We start from the raw sequence: 19109 nt of genomic DNA, 5'->3' as shown, positions 1-19109 counted from the left end.
TGCAGTAGCCAATGAGTAGAGGGACATTCACAAGTTCTGGAGACCCCATTCTTTGCTCTGTTGGTATGTTTTGGGCCATTTAATTATCTGATAGTACAAGTGATAGATCTCTTGCTTAATCAGCCTTCTCAAACTCAAAGTTTGAAAGTCAAAGTAGGACCATTCAGCTTCTTGATCACCATACTCCATAACCTTAGAATAGTCTGTTGTGTATTCTTTATCTGAGATGCAGCTCCAAAAGGATATATTCTTCCCAACGTTTATTCTATTGACTTCTAGAGATCAAATGAAGGGCTTTCTCTTGATTCCTGTCTCTATCCTCATTTCTCCTAGTCAGAGGATTCATATGCTTAGGTTATCCTTGAAACCTGCTTCTTACAGGAAAGTTACAACTTACAGAATCTTCATAATTCTCCTTTTTCTACTCAGAGATGCAGACCTTCTATTGGAGCACACAATCTCTTTAATAAATCTGAAGACCTTTGGATCTTAAGCAACTTAATGGGATTGATTCCATAAGTATAGGATATGAATTGCAACAATGAAAAATTTATGAAATGTGTTATCATGTCACAAGGGAAACACTAACTTTTCATACTTCCATACCAACTTTGGACAAAGGTATCTAACATAATGAAGAAGAGTGGAATGACTTAGATCTCAGATAAGCACCATAGGTTTCAAACAATCAGAAATGAAACTGGTGATTTCTTCTAGCTCAGTTTACTGTGGGACTATTCTTCATAAAATCTCAATAATCTCACTACCAATAAATGATGGTTTAATAGCCTCGGTTTAATTGCCTAAGAGAGTGTTACTCAAGCTCAGCAACTTTAAGATGTATGGACTTCAGCTCCTGAATCCCCAATCAGCACACTGGTTAGAGAATTCTGGGAGTTGAAGATAATAAAGTTAAGAAACACTACCCTAAGTCATTAATTCAGAAACCTGTGGCCCAAATGTAACTCCTTACATCTACTTGGATATGTCTATATCTTTGCAACAATAGGGAAGTGATTTGCAATTTCTATCTTCCAGGATATCTTCCAGGTCAGCTATTTCCTGGGGTCTCCTATCCAAGCTCTAACCAGATACAATCCAACTTAACTGATGTTGCATTTCTGTTTTCTAGGTATTAGAAAATTATATTTTATTATATAAAAAATGGTAGCAGAGGATTATTACATAGCCATACAGATCAAATAAAAATTACAGTGTACAGTCACAATGGGCCTTGCTGTCACAGCAAACTGTCCTCAGACTATAAAAGAACCATAGATTATAACCATAGATGTAAACGAAATACTGCCATCTACTGGCTGTATAATTATGTAGTTGTTGCAATACAAAATATTCTAATATGTATTCCAACACTAGGTCAACTATATTTTCTTAATATTCCAGTCTCCAACCACAAGCAGCACATCTTGTTTGTAAGTTCTGTCAATTTCAGATTGAGCTTAAAACTCATCATCAACCTCCTTTTCTTCTGCATCAGTGGTTGGAGCATAAACTTGGATAATTGTCATATTGTTGTCCACAAAGTCTAGCTGATATTATTCAGCCATTAATTACATTGTATGAAAGCAATACCATTTCTTCTTTGTGTTTTCTCTCCTGAGTAGGAGACTGCATAATCTTGTGAGTGAAAGGGTTCAATTCCAATCCAGTTCACCTCAATGTATAGTCAATATAGTTTATCTTTCACTGCCTTCAGGATGTTCATCCTTCTTATATTTCATATTTCCACTGTAATTTTTGTCTTTAAGCTTTGGGTTTTCTTTTTCTGCATGGCTACTTCAGTAATCAGCTATCCTGAAAGTTAATGCCATGTTGGGTGCCAGCTGACCTGAGAGGCCTAGAACTATATTTTCAATCAGTTTGCATTTATTGGTTTCCTCAGTAAAAAAAAAACAGGAAAAAATTGTCTTTTCCTGCACAGAATGAAATGATGCGATAAATACATAAATGCCTTCACCTTTAATCGCTGAAGTGATTATTCACCTCCATATTTTCCTAGATCACTGTTGCCCTGGATAGGTGTCTGGGCAACTGAGACGATTTTCATGTTTTGGATGACCCTGCTTGGATCATATATTCTTGGCATATAGTTATTCTTCACTCATCCCTCCCAGAAATACCCTCTGCCATGAGGCAGCACAGTAGGACTTATTTTGTCTCTTAATTGCTTGATTAAAATGTTAAAATGTGATACACCAAACTGTAAATTCCTTAAGCTGTGAAAAGCTTATATGTTCCAATCTACTTGTGGTAAATGTACCTTTTTTTAAAAAAAAGTTTTCATAGGTCTAAAGGAGAGATTCTCTAAAAGCTCTTTCATTAAACTTAATAATATCATCTCTATTTTATCAGCAGGAAGTAAGGATTTGATTGGCTCGCTTGCAAGAAGTAAGACTTTTAAAAATTATTGCCATTTTCATGGCAATTTTTTTTTCTTCCATTCAATTGTGTCCAATTTTCAGAGACTGCCTGGACAAGTTCCTGCAGTTTTCTTGACAAGATTTTTTAGAAATGGTTTGACATTGCCTCCTTCCTAGAGCTGAGAGAAAGTGACTGGCTCAAGTTGGGTTCATGCCTATGGCAGGATTAGAACTCACCATCTCCCAGTTCCTAGCCTGTTGCCTTAACCACTACACCAAACTGACTCTTTACTAGTACATTTGAATTTCTTTCTGAGAAGAGTTATTAGTTATTACTGAATTTCTGAATAATGGAAATAAGGCTACCTGGAAAACACAGGTCATAAAAGAGAATAGAACCTTAACCAAAAGAAGACACTTTTTAAAAATTCCCCAGGAAACTTGGGAGGATTCAATGAAAGCACACAAATGAGTTATAGATCTAGAATTTGTAATGTCAATTGGACCACTGGAGATACAAGATTTTATGAAGTAACAAATGCTGCCAACCCATTACTGAATCCTCCAAAAAACTCACCTAATTAAGAAAGTGCCATTCAGGATTTTATTACTCTACCACACAGTTTACATCTCAAAGCTGTTGTGTTGGCTAACAAGAGCTGGGTGGGATGACCATCGCCTTCCTTCACTTCTTGACATCATCAGCAGAGTCAAAAGCAATTCTCAAGTGCCCTGGATGGTTTTCCATGATTGGCTACCTGCTGACCATGAAAATGGATGCAGGCAGGGACATGCCCCAGGAAGACAGTGTTTGGTGAAAAAATGGTTTCATTTCAAATGTGGCACCTCTGGAAAAGTCAATCTTTCACCAATCTAGAGCACATTTCATAATATTTTTGCTTTTCAAGACCAGATCTGATCCTGCAATGACTTTATTGATTTTGTTCAAAACCTCACTGCTGTATTTTCTTGAAGGTAAAATTAACATCATTTCCAGTATTTTTTCCACTTCAGCAAACAATTTGCAGTTTGTCTTCTCATAGACTTTTAAAAAATTGTTTTAAAGTTTAACAGGGAGTATGGTGAAATAGCTCCCAAGTGAAAATAGGTAACTTGTTTTCCTCTTTACAGGATGCATCCGTCCAGCATCTCTCTGTGCCCTTCACATATGTTGGATTTCACCTCTCATTATCCAAAGACATTTTTGCCCTGCAAATGATGACAAGACTCTGGCTAGTTGTGGTCTTTTTCCAAAAGTCAAATTAAACTGCAATGGGGTTATAGGAAACGAATATCCCCTTGTAATGCACAAGGCACCACACTTAAAAATGTGCCTGGTATGTTAGAAGATACAAAAAAAATTGTTTTGAACCATGCTTTCAACCATGAAGAAAAAGGAAATATGCTGAGTGTCTGGAACTTTGCATTTTATGCTCTCTTAAATCATAGCAGCAATGTAACTGCAAGAATAAAATGTTGAATAAATTTACTTTAGAAAGAACATTCTTTTGTAAGATATTTTTTAAACTAAAAATGAGAAGAGGAACCTTTCTTGCCAAGCCACTGGCTATAAAATCTTTTCAAAGTAACGACAAAAGATTGCTACAGTGCTAAACATGGGTCTCAAGAGAGACCAGAGATCCCTATGCTGGCTCATTCTCATTAACTGCCACTATTTAGGTAACTATTGGAGACCTTTGGGGTACAGGACCCAAATGTTGACTCCTAATATCAACACTCCTCAGGACCGTTCAAGTGCTTACTTTCTACAGTAGGACCAAGAAGAACTAACTACTTTGCTGTAAATGTTGCTCTTCAAGTTGTCATATCTGAATTCACCCCCAAAGGCCACCTCCCTATATATATAAAACCCTGTTCTAGACCTTAGAAAATTTGGTTGGAAAGAGCTCTCCTACATTCATAGACTGTTCCAGCAGCAGTTCCAAAGGGTGAAGGGGTGATGGATGTGCCAATGTCAAATCTGTAAAATAAGGCACAGAGAGTTGATCTTTTTGCCACCTTGTTTATTCATGAGTCATGGAATTGCCTGATATCACCTGGATAATTTGCCCATGAAGACAGTCTTGGAAGCCATCAAAAGAAGTTGACTTTATGGATCTATCATATGGCTTTGTATCTTGAATACAGTGAGTTTGGTTATGAGCTTCTGGTGGTGTGTATGTAGTATTCAAATCTGAAACGGAAAAGGTTGGCTTGTATTTGGAAAAGGCACTCTCTCTGTCTCTTGGTTGTTCCTTAAACAAGCTATATTTTTTCCTAGGCTTGCACTGCATCTGTGCAGACTCAAGAGAACATGAGTTTGAGTTAAAGACATATTAAAGAGGCGGCAACAGGATGCATTGACCAAGCATAGGCAGAGAAAACCAAAGGAGTTTGTATGAAGTGAGATATCCTGGAAGGATGTTTTGATGCAGAGCATAACTGAGAAAAGAAATTGTCTTATGTCAGCAACCTGCAGAAGTGGAATGAAAGGTAGCGGGTTGCAACTGAAGATGTGAAAAGTGGGACATTTCAAATGGAAAGACAAGGAATCAAATGTGTGCTGGAGAGAGCTCATAGCAACCACGTTGGGGGGGGTAGGGGCAGGAGGCTCGGATTATCATATCTAGTTACGTTATGAGGATAAATTTTAACATTACAAACCACAGAAAAAGTGCAGCGAAGAATGCCAAGGAACAATACTTTCAGAGTGGGCTGATTGCATCCTTGGCAGTAAGGAAGCAAGGCAGTCCCCACAACAACTGCAGCTTAACACAGTGTAAGGGAAGCTGGTTGGCAAAAGCTCTTGAAGACCAGAGAGACAACAGAGTCACCAGGGATTACTTTCAACTTAAATCACTCTTGTATTTTTCAACTATCGGAAATGAACAAAAAAGCATAAGAAACAGGATGTCACTAGGCCACTTTCCTCAATGACTGTATTGTGCCGTGTGTTATTGAAGGCTGTGCATCCCTGAAATCAGAGAGAAAAAATGTTTTGGGAGTGGTTTGTATTATGTCATGGGCTCTGATGAGCAGGAATGAAGACACGCAGTTGAGGACAGAGAAACTCATTCTTTATTAAAGCAGAAACTGTACTGAGGATTTGGAGTCACCCTGCCACAATATATAGCCAGACCCTCTGGTAGCAACCAATCGGATTGAACCCATGTTTGCCGCCCAAAGTTGACCAATTGCAGGACTGGAGACCTCATGTCTGGGTTGCTGGAGAACCGTTAGTTCTCCAGCAATGCACGTGGTGCTATTCCAAAAGCCCAGTACATAACAGGGTGGGCACAAGACCATCAGCTATGATCTGAGCTGCCTTGACATACTTGAAAGACAGGGTTGCAGTTTCAACTATCCTGATGGATAAGGTGATTATTTTGGAAGTATTTGTCTTGAGGGGAATCTTGAAGCTTCCTGTCTGAAACTGTTTCCGGTGCTTGAAGACAGGACTGTGCAATAGGGTGTGAAGTAGTGGTGGTAATGTAACTGTAGCCCGCCGTTGTGAAGAACTTGACGCTGCTGTACCAGAATCAAGAGGAAGAATGCCTCTTTTTCTTTTTGCCTTGCTTGGTTATCAGGAGAGTAAACTACTTGGAAAACTTTGAAGCTTTCTTAGTGCTGATAATAAGACACCAGAGACCTGAGGACTTTCTGCAGATGGGATAATTCAATCTCTTAAAATGAAAAGGGACTGCCTGGTTGTTCTGGATGGGGCACATGGCTTGGAGAAAGATGAAGCCGAGAGCTTTCACATCTGCTATCTTTAAAGCCTTGTTCCCACAGAGGAGCTCAAAGACTAGAAGAACAAGTGCAGCGAGCCTGTTTAGTACACAACTTGCACCGCTTACAAGTGTCTACTGAGCGTATCGATCTTTGGATCAATGGCGTTTAAAAGGGTGGGAAATTAACATTTGCTAAGAAATTAACACTGGAAAAAATAACATTGAAGGAAGCAGAAGGCAATGAAGAAACAAAGGAGGAGAGGGAGGATGAAACGCTGCTGAATATGGTCTATTAGTTCACAGAGAGTCCACAAGTACCCTTGAAAAAGGAATGTGTTTTCTGAAACACATCGGGCCCAATAAAACCTTTTTTTTTTGGCTAGCATTTTTATTTCCTCTCTCTTTTTTGTTTAAAAATTTAACACCCCCACCACCACAACAACAAAAGCTCCTGAATAATCTCTTAGTTCAGGATATGATCTTCCTTTCCTCCCTTAACAGATTCCCAATAAACTTCCCTCACCTCTACTGATTTATTTTGGACAAAAATGTTGAGATGTTTAGAATTTGGTGTCCTTAAATTTAAACGCATACTTGCATATACTTGTGAGCTGTGCTATGTTAATTTGCTGCTGTGCCATTTGCATTTTGTTTCTTACTCTGGGAATTGTTTATCTCTTTGGCTTTCAGTGTTTTGTTGATGCGCTATTTGTGTAAATGAATAATAATTAAAACAGTAACCTGGGCTTCCAGTTCTGCTATGCTTTCATATCAGTGGTATATTTGGCCTGCAGCATACAAAATGATATGAATTGAGCTTTTGCAGAACATGCAGTGGAGGGATATGAGGGCAGAGGGGAGATAGATATAACTCAAGGCAGGTTAGAAGCTAAACAAACTGGAAGCTGCTAGATAATAATTTTTTAGTCCATACTGGCTGAAATTCCCACTCTTCTTTCAATACTGCAGTATTTCAAGTACACCTCTAGAATACTGAAGGTAGAAACATCAGCCACCTTTCAGAGTGAACTGTGAACTTTGGGATTATTTGCACTATAAAAATGACTAGGATCTGATTTCTCATGGAAGGAAACATTTATTGCCTAATCCAACATGCATGTGTGATTGCCAAGTGTTTTTTTTTCTTACTGATAGCTGAAATATTGACTTCAGATAGAAATAAACATTATTTATTTGGTTGGTATGAAAATAGCTGCCGTGCCTGCATCCATTCAGGAAACTTGAATAGTTGTGATCAACAAGAAGCAAAAGTGAGCTGACCTCTTTTGCCAACCCCACAATAAAACCGCGATACTTCATAAACGTGTTCTCCTCTCAAACAATCCATTTTAATCAGCATGATTAAAACATAGTTGCATAAATACTAGCATATTTCTAAACAGCTGTACATCTTTTCTGTAGGGAAATTAATTTTCTTGTTTCCCCTTTATTAATTTGGGATCTTACTTTTTTTTAAAAAAAAAATGTATGTATGTAAAGCTATTAGCAAACTCAGCTGGAAATCTATTTAGCTATTCTGAATTCAGAATATTGTCACTGAAGCTGCCAATGAAAATGCTTCTATTCATGGAAATATCTATTTTATTCCAAGAAAGGAAGAAAGATGGGGGAGGAGGGGAAGAAGAGGAAAGGGAAGGGAAGGGAGGAAAGAAGAAAGGGGGCGGGGAAGCAACCTTGGAAAATACAAATAGTTTTAACTGGATTGTTGTGGTTTAGGTCTTGGTTTAGGACAAACTTGACAACTGTAAAACCTGTGGACTTCAAGTCCCAGAATTTCTCAGCCAATCATGCTGAGGAATTCTGAGCATGGCTAGCTGAAAAATTCTGGGAGTTGAAGTCCCCAAGTCTTAAATGGTGCCAAATTTGGAGACCCCTGGTTTAGGACCTCACGGTGCTGTAGTGCTACCTTGCCAATTTAGTCTTTTCCAAGTGTGTTAGGAGTCAAGCTCTCCAGGATCTAGTCTGGCTAGAAATTCTGGTAATTGCAATCCCTACACAGCCAAACGTCTTCAGGATGGGAAATGCTAATGGACATAAAAGGTGAAGCATATGTTTTCACTTAACAGATTACCTAAAACTCCTAGAGAAAAAAAGTGTTTTTTTTCTTTGTAGTTCTGAGAGAAACAACGCCAATGGAACTGAATGTTACTTTGAAACTTGGATGCACACATACACGCATTGCGAGCAAATAGGAACCAGGCCGATGCTGAGGCAACCATTTAGCTGCTGCAATGTCTCCCAACCATGGCAATTTCCAGATGGACTTTAACTGCTATATTTCTCCATTTAGCCTGATCTTTGCTGGAAATTAAATCTGCACATCTGGAATTTGCCATGGCTGGGCAAATCTTTATGGCCTCTTAGTAGTTTAATAAAGGTTACTTTTAATCTTTTGTTCCATCGGCAGTATGTATAGCTTTATTTATGTTTGTTCTATACAATCCTTATATCCATTAATGATGAGACTGACAAGATGATGAATGGCCCCAGAAATGTAGCATTCTTTTATGACTAGATTGCACTACAATCACATTTTGGTGACAATGCCAATCAAGCACTTGCTGAAATATTTTGCTAAACCCAAAAGCTGTTAACTCCCCAAACTGAGCATTGCAAATTTTTTGAACAGTCCAAAAAGACAATGATGCTATTTCAATTTTAGTTCCTCTGATGCAAGCCAGAGTTTTGTAATCCAAAGAACTGACCATATTTTCATTATCAAAATGAATGTGAACTATCAATCACCATAGCACATCCATTCATAAAGTCAAGCTGTACCCATACCACCTGCATATCTTGGCTATTTACGAATGTTTAAAGGTTATACAGTAACGTTTAATGAAGTTTCTTGGATTTCTCTCTGTCCAGAATGAACAACTCTATCAATAAAATTTTCTCAGACCAGAACTGTTTAAATACAAGTTTGAAAGAAATTTGCATCCCAAATGCTGCTCAATTTTCTTCTACTTGCCATTCCCCAAGTGTTTTTACTGATTAGATTTTTGACAGATGGAGAATATATTCTCTCTTTTTTCCAGAAAACATCTGGCAGGGCCATTCTAAGCTGCCTTGTAAAATTTGTCTCTAGTGGTACTCAAAAGCCTAGACCTAAAATAACAACTTTGGCAATTGCTTTCCAAGTTTTATCCCAGCCATTAATCTGATATCACCATTTTTCAATTTAAGTTCTATTCGAGTTGCTGATTTTTAGTGATGTTAACACCCATCTTGATTTTGGAATTAATTTTGATAATCTTTACATATGAATCTGGAGTTGGACGGTTAATCAGGAACAAGGTAGTCCTTTCAAATCTATGTTCCCTTATCAATTTTTATATTAGGTTTACAAGGGCTGCACTGTGAATAATATAAAAAACCCAAAGTTTTCTATCAGAAGGATAATATGTTATGATGTCTGATGGCTTCCTCCTGTGTTAGATTTCCATCAGCCCCAGTCCATATCATTAATGGCAAAATATTCTATGAATTGTACTACATATTTGCATATAAGCCCATCTACTTATAAACCAACCTTTTTTTTAACCAAAGTACTGAGAAGGGACAAAGAAAAAAAAAAGAAAAGTAATCAAGTTCTATTGCATTGTTTGAATGGACCAACAATTAAAATTGTTAGAAGTAAAAAGAAGGAATATAAAGTTGCTTTATTTGAGCAAGGGTAATACAAGGTGGCTCAGTGGGTTAGGACACTGAACTTGTCGATCGGAAGGTCGGCAGTTTGGCGGGTCGAATCCCGAGTGCCACGTAGCAGAGTGAGCGCCTGTTACTCGTCCCAGCTTCTGCCCACCTAGCAGTTCGAAAGCACGTAAAAATGCAAGTAGAAAAATAGGGACCACTACGGTGGGAAGGTAACAGTGTTCCGTGCGCCAGCCACATGACCACAGAGACGTCCTCAGACAAGCGCTGGCTCTTCGGCTTTGAAACGGAGATGAGCACCGGCCCCTAGAGATGGAAACGACTAGCATGCATGTGCGGGGGAACCTTTACCTTTACCTTTTATGTCCATTTGCAGTATTTCATAGGATCAAGAATGTCATAATTTGTCAACCCTACTAGGATCAGGCTAGAAAATCAGTTCCCCAGGAAGACCAGAACTATATTTTTTGAGGTTAGAGTACAATACTCAAATCTTGCAACTGTGATTGTGTTTCAGCTCCCCTCCTTCTTATACTCAATGAATCAAGTAGATATTTACCTGAACTGCTTGAAGATATTGTCTTATATTCCAGGACTTAAATAATGTTTCAGTTCTCTTTACCTAGGGTCCCAAAAGTGCTATTCCAAAAGCCAACTGGATTTTCTTCTTGTTTTTTTCCCTTGAAAATGTTTCATTTCTTATCCAAGAAACTTCTTCGGTTCACTTATTCAATGAAAAGTGAAATGTTTTCAAGGAAAAAAACAAAGAAAATCCAGTTGCCTTTGGAAAAGCATCTTTGGGACAACCATGATCTGGATGATTGAGGATCTCCATAGACACCTAGATAACTGTTCTTGCATTTTTCTATCAAGGTCACCTTCCTTACTTTCTAGAGAACTTTCCAATCAAGCATGTCTAGTAATGGAGTTCCTAGATTGCTGCATATGAATTGAATAGAACCAAGGTAGACACTGTGCCTCTATAATGCACAAAGGTACTATGAAGGACTTGTGCATATTCTTCTATTGATTTAAAAAAAGTTCCCAAAGTCTGAAGGTGATAGCTGTTGTGATATATCATTTCCTATTGGGGTGCTCAGAATGTTCCGTGAGGGATGGCACCTCCCCGGTGGAAGGGGCACGTAAAAATGCAAGTAGAAAAATAGGGACCACTACGGTGGGAAGGTAACAGCGTTCCGTGCTAGTCATGCCGGCCACATGACCACGGAGACGTCCTCGGACAAGCGCTGGCTCTTCGGCTATGAAACGGAGATGAGCACCGGCCCCTAGAGTCGGAAACGACTAGCACGCATGTGCGGGGGAACCTTTACCTTTACCTTTAATACAGATATGTTTCTGGTAATCCTTAATAGTTCTTTGCTGACACCAGGACTGAAATGACAATGTTTTATGGCCTTTTTTTAGAGAATAGACATGGGATATGAGAAGAAGAGATCTTTGGTTTTATTTTAAAAGGAGGCAATAAGTTAACTCTCAAGCTTCCTCCTTCCATTATATATTCAAGATGGACAGTGTTTAATATTCATATGCCATGTATATGTAGGGGTGTAGGTCTATACATATGTTGTATATAGTATGGATGTGTTGTATATAGTATGTTTAGATTGTGTCATGTATGTGTTCACTTTGAGAGCAGACAACCAAATTTCATTTTTGATGTGTGTCGTTGTGCCCACAGTAAAAAATGACAATAAAGGTTATCTTATCTTATCTGTTAGAATTGTTTATACTTGTGGTGAAGATTGGAAGTTATTTTGTTTCTCTTTGCTACATTTTCTTCCTTTTTGGCACCTTCTACACTTTTTTTCTATTCTTTCTTTTAGCTTGATTTAAATTTATTGTTGTAATTGTAATCTTTAATAAAATTACTACAATCAAAATACTCTAAGAAGTATACCACCTGCAGGCAAGCTGACTCTCAACATTTTGTGTTTTGGTTTGCACAATTGGCTCATCTTCAGAAACAGTGATGGGCAACAAGAAACACACCAACCGAGTGCTCCGCTACCAAGCAACCTCCAACTTCCACAAGGGAAGCTAAATACATTATTTAAACAAGCAAAAACATACTGCTGTAACTTTGAACAACAGAAAAAGGGAACAAGTCACTTATAGGACATCTTCCAACAAAACGGATATCCACACAACTTCATCAAACAATGCCTGACCACTCAACCCAATATAGCACAGCCAATATAAGTTGCAAAAAGAATTGCACTACCATAAATCAATAACACCTCAGAAACCAGCAACAGACTTTTACAATCACATGGCATCACTGTAGCATAAATCAGCTAAAGCCCTCCAAAACATCCTAAGTAAACCAAAACACCCAGCAGTCCCATAAGGAGAAACACTCATATATAACATACTATGTAAGGATTGCAACAGCCACTACTGTATGTAGGATAAACAGGTAGAAGATTAGCAGAGTGCATTCATGAATGCCAACTAACAGTCAGAAGACATGAAAATTCCTTAATTTTACTACATGTGGACAGACTTAACCATGGTTTCAACTGGGAAACTGTGAATAAACTAAGCCAAGTCCAAAGATGCCAGAGAATTCTAACAAATTGGCTATCAACAGGCACACAGACATAAACAACATGTACATACCATTCAAAGAGACAATCAACAAGCCAACAAGGAAACAAAACCAGCAAATGCCAAGATTAACATTAGACTAACAATCAAGAAGCAAAACATACCAATCAAGAAACTGTCAGAAACTCCCAGAAAAACCAACAGTGCAAGCCCATGGAATATAAAGTTAAAGCAAACCCCACACCCTACTAACCCTGATCTTACCTAGTTTGGTAATGAAACATCTGCAAGAAAATCACCAAGCTCAGAGAGTACAAAGGATTCCAGTATAACCCTGAACTACAAATATTCTCTTCTATAGGTTAATCTCTGTATAATCCATTTTCACGGTATATATGTGAAAATGTAAATACTATAAAAAGTACTACCTTATATACCTACAGATATCCGCGGATAAGGCAAACCCAATTTTGGGGGTGTATTTGGGCACCGAAAATTCTTCTTATTTATGAGTATATATATGGTAATCCAAAAATAACTAGAAGATATTTGACATTTATATATTTAAAGAAGATAATGCTTAAAAAAATCCTTAAAAGGGGAAAAGATAAGTAGTCCGTAGTGCTTCATTTCTAAACATTTCAAAATCAGTCATGGGGTTGTTGTTTTTACACAGCTAAACAAATCATTTCAATTCTTTTATAGTACGAGGTTAGACATATATTTGCAGTGACTCACATTATATGCTCAACAGATACTCTAGATTCAATAGAAGGGCAAATCTTGTGTAATGTTTTAAATTATAGGTTTATAAATTCCAAGATTTCTGGCCAGTGCATTTTGAAGCATGGAAAAGAATTTCTCTCACAATGAGAAATAGTGCTAGGGTTGTGCACCAACAGCTTTTCTTGAACAGTGTTTAATCATTCTACTATGGAGGCTTTTATATACATTCTAGTTTTATATCATAAATTATCACAAGAGAGCATCAAAAATGGCACATAAATGGTTAAATATTAATCCCTCATTACTCTAGTCTCTTCCTAGTATTCATCATGGCTAACAAATTTCCTATAACTGCAGGTAGGAGATGCTTTTATGTACAATAATAAACATTCACACTAATTCAGTGGCCCATTTAAAACCAACATTATGGACAGGAGAGATGTGATGTCACCAAGTCTTTAAAGATATTAAAGATCTGTTTGTCATCCAGTTCATCAGGCATGTCTTCTTCAGAGCCAATTTTGATATCTTTTGGATTATATGGCAACTTTCTGCCTCCTCCCCTCATGGCCAATTAATGTAGGGGCAGCTGATACTGTAACTAAGGCATGCTTTTTTTTTGTTTTTTCCAAAGATCTCTTCTACCAGATAGTTCACGATTCAGGAGCAGATCAGTATGGATAATGGTTCAAACACCTTAGGCAGATTTTGGAATTTCTCCCCCTCAGCAGGGAGAATTTTCCTTACATACAATATCTTTTTTTAGTGGTTGTCTTTTCAGTTTTTGCCTCCTGGCAAGGCTGATGAAGATATTTAATTAATTAATTAATTAATTAGTTTTCTATACTGCCCTATTCCCGAAGGACTCAGGGCGGTTTACAGGGCAATATTTAAAAGACAATATAAAATTAAGATAAAAATAGAATTAAAAAGAATTAAATTAATAATAGCCCAACAATAGAACAATGTTAAAAACTTAAAACTAAAAACCCCCTCAGTCCAGGCCAGATAGATCGAAAAGCCAGGTTTTCAGGTCCCGGCGAAACGAGCACAGGTCGGGGGCAGTCCAGAGTTCCACAGGTAAATCATTCCAAAGGGCAGGCGCGCCCACAGAGAATGCCCTCCCTCTGGGGATCACCCGCCGGCATTCCCTGACCGGCGGCACCCTAAGGAGGCCCTCCCTATGGGAGCGCACAGGACGATGGGAAGTTGATGCCGGCAGCAGGTGTTCCCTTAGATAGTCCTCTCCAGGTGATGTTGAACTGTATCTTCAGTTCTCTGTCACTGACTAAAAGTTATAGGCCGCGTATTTCCCAACTTGGCTGTGCAGTGTCCTGTATCAGATGCTTATATCACTGATAAGCACGGTGTCATGGCTTCAAACACCTGTTTAGGCTTAGCCTTGAGGGTGTTTAAAGTTATATCAACTTGGGATATAAATTATGATACTTGCCAGTATACAGAACGTTGGAATACAAAGGGAAAACCTGCTGACAGCCAGGAAGAAAAATTTTAAGCTCTGCCACTGAATAAAGCAAAGCACGCTAATACATTTTCAATGTGAATAGTAATACAACTAATTTCAGAGATTGGTGGCAAGGCCTCTCACTAGTGAAGACTGAATGCTGTCCATTGATCCCTACCTTTATGTATGATGCTATATATATTTGCTACTTAAAGACACCTTGAAATTGGAAGCATTCTTACAAAGGGAATGAGCTTCTGAAATGTATTTACTCCTATGAAGAATATCAAACAGTCTTCACTAAAAATTAATTTTATTCAGAGAATGAAAATCATACTATATAATCAGATTAGAAACGGGAAATGCAATAATTTAAAACCACAAAATGGAAAAGAACAACTTTTTCTTTTTCTGAGATGTTACCACAACATATTCCTTTTATTTATCAGTGTTACCGGAGGAAGGAAGAGTATTACAATGTAATATTGTTAAGTCGTTTTTACTGACAGCAGAGAGTAAGGGACAGAATTTGCATACAAACACAGGCTGAAAAAGAATTTGTACATATCCTTTCCATAAAAGCAAAAGTTCCATCTTATCCATTGCTGGGATTTGTTTTTCTGCTAAAGTATGTTTAAAGGAGGCTCTAAGGCATGGGTCTTCAAACTCGGCCCTTTTATGACTCATGGACTTCAATTTCCAGAATTCCTCAGCCAGAGTGTCTGGCTGAGGAATTCTGGGAGTTGAAGTCCATGAGTCATAAAAGGGCCGAGTTTGAAGACCCATGCTCTAAGGTGTTGGTTTTTTTACCTCCTCCCCCCCCCCCTTTTGGCTTGATACTATCTGGTAAATGAAAATACTTAAAAATATCCGATCTCTGAATTATTTCCCAAGCTAAATACTAAAAAAGAAAGAAAAAGAAAATTGAGGTTTGAGGTAGAAAGGTGGTCATGGCTCTCCTTTTCTGCAAAACTTCTTTTCCTTCTCAAAATATCAATACCAAAATATATTTCTTTCTTGATGAAAAATCCACATAGTAACCTGCAATCTGTTTCTGCTTCCTACTCTAGGCAACTCCCCCCACCCCCTGCTGCTGAAAAAAATAATACTTTTAGATAGCACTTTGAATAATTTGATTATATAATATATATTAGCTAATTTGACCCTCATAATACCTCTAAGCATAGTTACTACTATTACCACCTCCGTACTGGAAATGAGCAATGAGAAAACGTGAGTGGTTACGAGGCACCATCCTTCGCATCACCCCAAGATTAATGCTTCTTCTACTGCAATGTCATTTGGGATACCACATCAAATTCTGTTAGGACTCACCTTGTAAATGATAAAATATTGGACAGGCCTGTTAATAATACCCAACAGTGGAATTTATCCAACACTAGTTCGGTCCTTTAAATATGATTATTGCACACATGCAACGTATGGAAAGAATGAGTGCTTTGTAATGAGAGCAAAGGGCCATGCAAAGCCACACAGGCAGTGGGGAAGGAACCAAGCCCTGCTACTCATCACAGTGACCAATTTTATCTCCTCAGCTGGCTCTACCTTGAAGCGCTGACTGTAAGGGAATCATTTTAAAAATGTACAATGCTATTGATTAAAGGTATCCAGCCAATCTTTCTGGCACAAAAGCAGAGCAATTAGTACTAAAGTAGTCTGAGTTCCTTCACTTATGTACGCTTCCAAATTACAATTACTTCAGGACTAGATTTCATACTCTGAATAGGGTGATAGACATAAAATTTGGCACAATACGATGACCATGTCCTCGCCACAGAAAATAAAAACTGCACATATTCAGAACAATTGTATCAAGGTAAAATGCAGGCCTAACCCAAAAATTTAAAACAACCAAATCTGGAAGAAAAAAACATTCCATATTCTGTGCGGGAAATAAATCCATTAAAATACTACTTCAGTGCCAACGGTTACTGCAGCTGAGTGAAATTAGTGGGGGCAACAATAGAGCCCGTCTGCCTAGTAGATAGCCAAAAATGGCATTTGTCAACACTAACCGTGCAGTTTATGAGAAACTGATTTTTTGCCCATGTTTTTGGACTCTTAGGCTAAGTATAAATGACCTGTGCAGAAAAAGCAGCGTGTCAGAAGAGAAGGTTCTTGAAAAGGTAAATGCAAAAAGCCAAAAGGAATGTATAAATGTAACTCTTTGCTCCAAACTCTCAAGGCAATTCACTTTAGCAATATCAAAAAAGAATGGATATAAATCCCTACCATCCTCTTTCCTGATGCTGCATAATTATATAAATCAAAGTACATATGCATAACCATTTCCAAATACTCCACGGTTTGTTAATTTACAGTTGCATAGAGAGGGGAGAAGGGGAAAACACACACAATAATATAAAACACGACATCCTCGTCTTTGGGTAGTTCAAGTGTTTTCTTATTTGAGATAAGAATACACAGAGCTGAACAGCAGGTTACAAGGTCCCAAGCAGCCATGTGATTACTGGAACTTGTGATTGGCACTGGTTGAGCTGAAGTTGGGAAGAGCAGGTGATCTTCCAGAGAAGATGCTCACATCGCCTGAAGGCAAGAAACAGTAAGAGAAGAGAAACTGAGGACCGTATTTTGAAGAGACCACAGCTTCTTTCAATATCAGCTAGCCGAGTTAAATTATCTAAGAGGCGTCACGTTTGCTAGGAAGACAAACATAGCAAAAATGCACAACATATGTTACAAGAAGGCATGCCTAACTTTTGCCCTATGGAGACAATACTTAAGCAAGGCATTGGGATTTAGATGCATCTTTTCTAAAAAAAATAAAAAATAAATCTGCCTCATTGGATAGGAATCCCAGGCTCAGGGCCAAGCTATTAAATCCATTTCACCACACGGGGTTGTTTTCCCTATTAGGCAATAAAACATAATGCCTGTTTTGTCCCACCTTCCATTCAGAAGCTCAAGGCAACATATCCAAAGCTTCCTCCTCCTATTTTTCCCCACAATAATCCTGTAAGGTAGGTTAGGTTGATAGAGAGTATCTCTGGTCCCAAGTATCTCAGGAGTTTCTGTAGGTTGACTAAAACCTGGGTTCCCTTGTCAAAGTCCAAGACACCTTACCACTACACCATATTGGCACTAACCAAGTATGATGCAGCAACTCCTCTGAGTTGAATCAAGATGAGCAAGCAGAGCAGTGGATGAAATAGCTTCACATAATAGATTTTTTCCCTATTGATTATGTCTGTGCACTTCTGCCTTGGCATCTTAACAAAAGCATAGCAAGAGGTTCTTGTCCTGTTACAGAATTGTACAATATTAATATGAATGGTGGTAATCAGTTAATAATAAAGCACTGTTGGCTTTTTTGGCAGCTGCAGCAGGGTATAATATCTCAACAGATAGTTTTGGAGCTGTTTATAACACATTTCCTTCAATTATACCACAACTGCAGGGTTTTGTTGATAAAATATGAAAAAAGTGACAGTATTACTATCCTTGAATTGTTAATGCAATTTTTTTGTGTGTAGGGTGTATGTATGTGCATTTAATCTTTATTTTTTTCTCCATACAAATCTAAGAAAATTAAAACAGTGTTTCCTTTTCACCATCCCTGAAATGCAGAATTAGATCTATGATCCATGGAAACCAAAGTAGCATGAAAGTAGATTTGGTGTGGTTTTGTGCTACAGGTATAATAATATGGTAAAATAATAAGATAGGATGAGGTTACCCATTCCCGTATGCTGCACATTTTCAGCCAGATAACCCTTAACATGCCCAAAATACTGCTCATCTGATATTCTGCAAGGGGGCAGGGCCTTAGGGAAAAAGACATTTTAAATCTGTGCATTTGCCCTAAGAAAAAATGAAACAAAAATGTCTGTCCCAAAAAGCATTCAAATGTTTCATACCTGTGATTTGCCAGCAAGATTTGCTGTAAATAAGAAAACACAGTGATTAGTTGTCATAAAATGCAGTCTCAAAGATTAAGATGTAGCTATGCTGTGTGCAGAAAAACAATCTATATCCAACACTTTTTTTACAAATCTGTCAGAATTCCTTCCCATAAATCCTAAGCACTCTTTCAACTGTTTGATTCTAACATAAAGTAGTTGCACACGTCAAATTTGTTAGCATATAAATTTTTAATGGTCATATTTAATGAACTGAATTCAAATAGACAGGTTTACATTAGTGCTATAACAACACATGGTGGTGGCAGAGAAAATATATGGACTATCACTCAAACAAATGACACATGTTTAAATTTAAATCTAGAGACTGGAGAACAGATCATTAGGCAACCACAAAAAACAATGCCAACACGGACATCAAAATGATAAAAAGCAGCATCATACTTCAGGCACTGCCACTTTCACAGGGGTATACAAAAGGGGCAGGTTGCAATGGTGCAACACTATTTTCATTGGTCATCCTTTTCCTGCAGAATCGAATAAAATGGAAATAAACCTCACTTAAATATTCTGCATGATGATAACCCCAAATTAAAAGGCAGCACCTTATAGCTACGCCCACTTTGTGAAATTTGATGTTGGTACTCAATTGTAACTTTCA

General features: G+C 37.9%; 1 protein-coding gene across 5 annotated transcripts in view; it reads right to left on the bottom strand.

Moving 5' to 3' along the window:
* Window positions 1–16909: 16909 nt before the first annotated feature.
* Window positions 16910–19109, bottom strand: part of UTRN (utrophin) — a gene marked incomplete at its 3' end in the record, with an annotated part of 377026 nt that continues 374826 nt past the window's right edge. For all 5 annotated transcript variants that reach the window (XM_081313934.1, XM_081313935.1, XM_081313936.1 and 2 more), the window contains 2 exons: window positions 18446–18468; window positions 16910–17114 (listed from right to left, as the gene is read on the bottom strand). In XM_081313934.1, coding sequence (XP_081170060.1) covers window positions 17106–17114; window positions 18446–18468 — 32 coding nt within the window. The remainder of the gene's footprint in view (window positions 17115–18445; window positions 18469–19109) is intronic.

This window comes from Vipera berus (assembly GCF_964194415.1).
Source record: "Vipera berus genome assembly, chromosome: 1".
NCBI classification, from domain to species: Eukaryota; Metazoa; Chordata; class Lepidosauria; order Squamata; family Viperidae; genus Vipera; species Vipera berus.
Note: the sequence above shows the minus strand (reverse complement) of the source record. Positions and strands in the feature narration are given on the sequence as shown.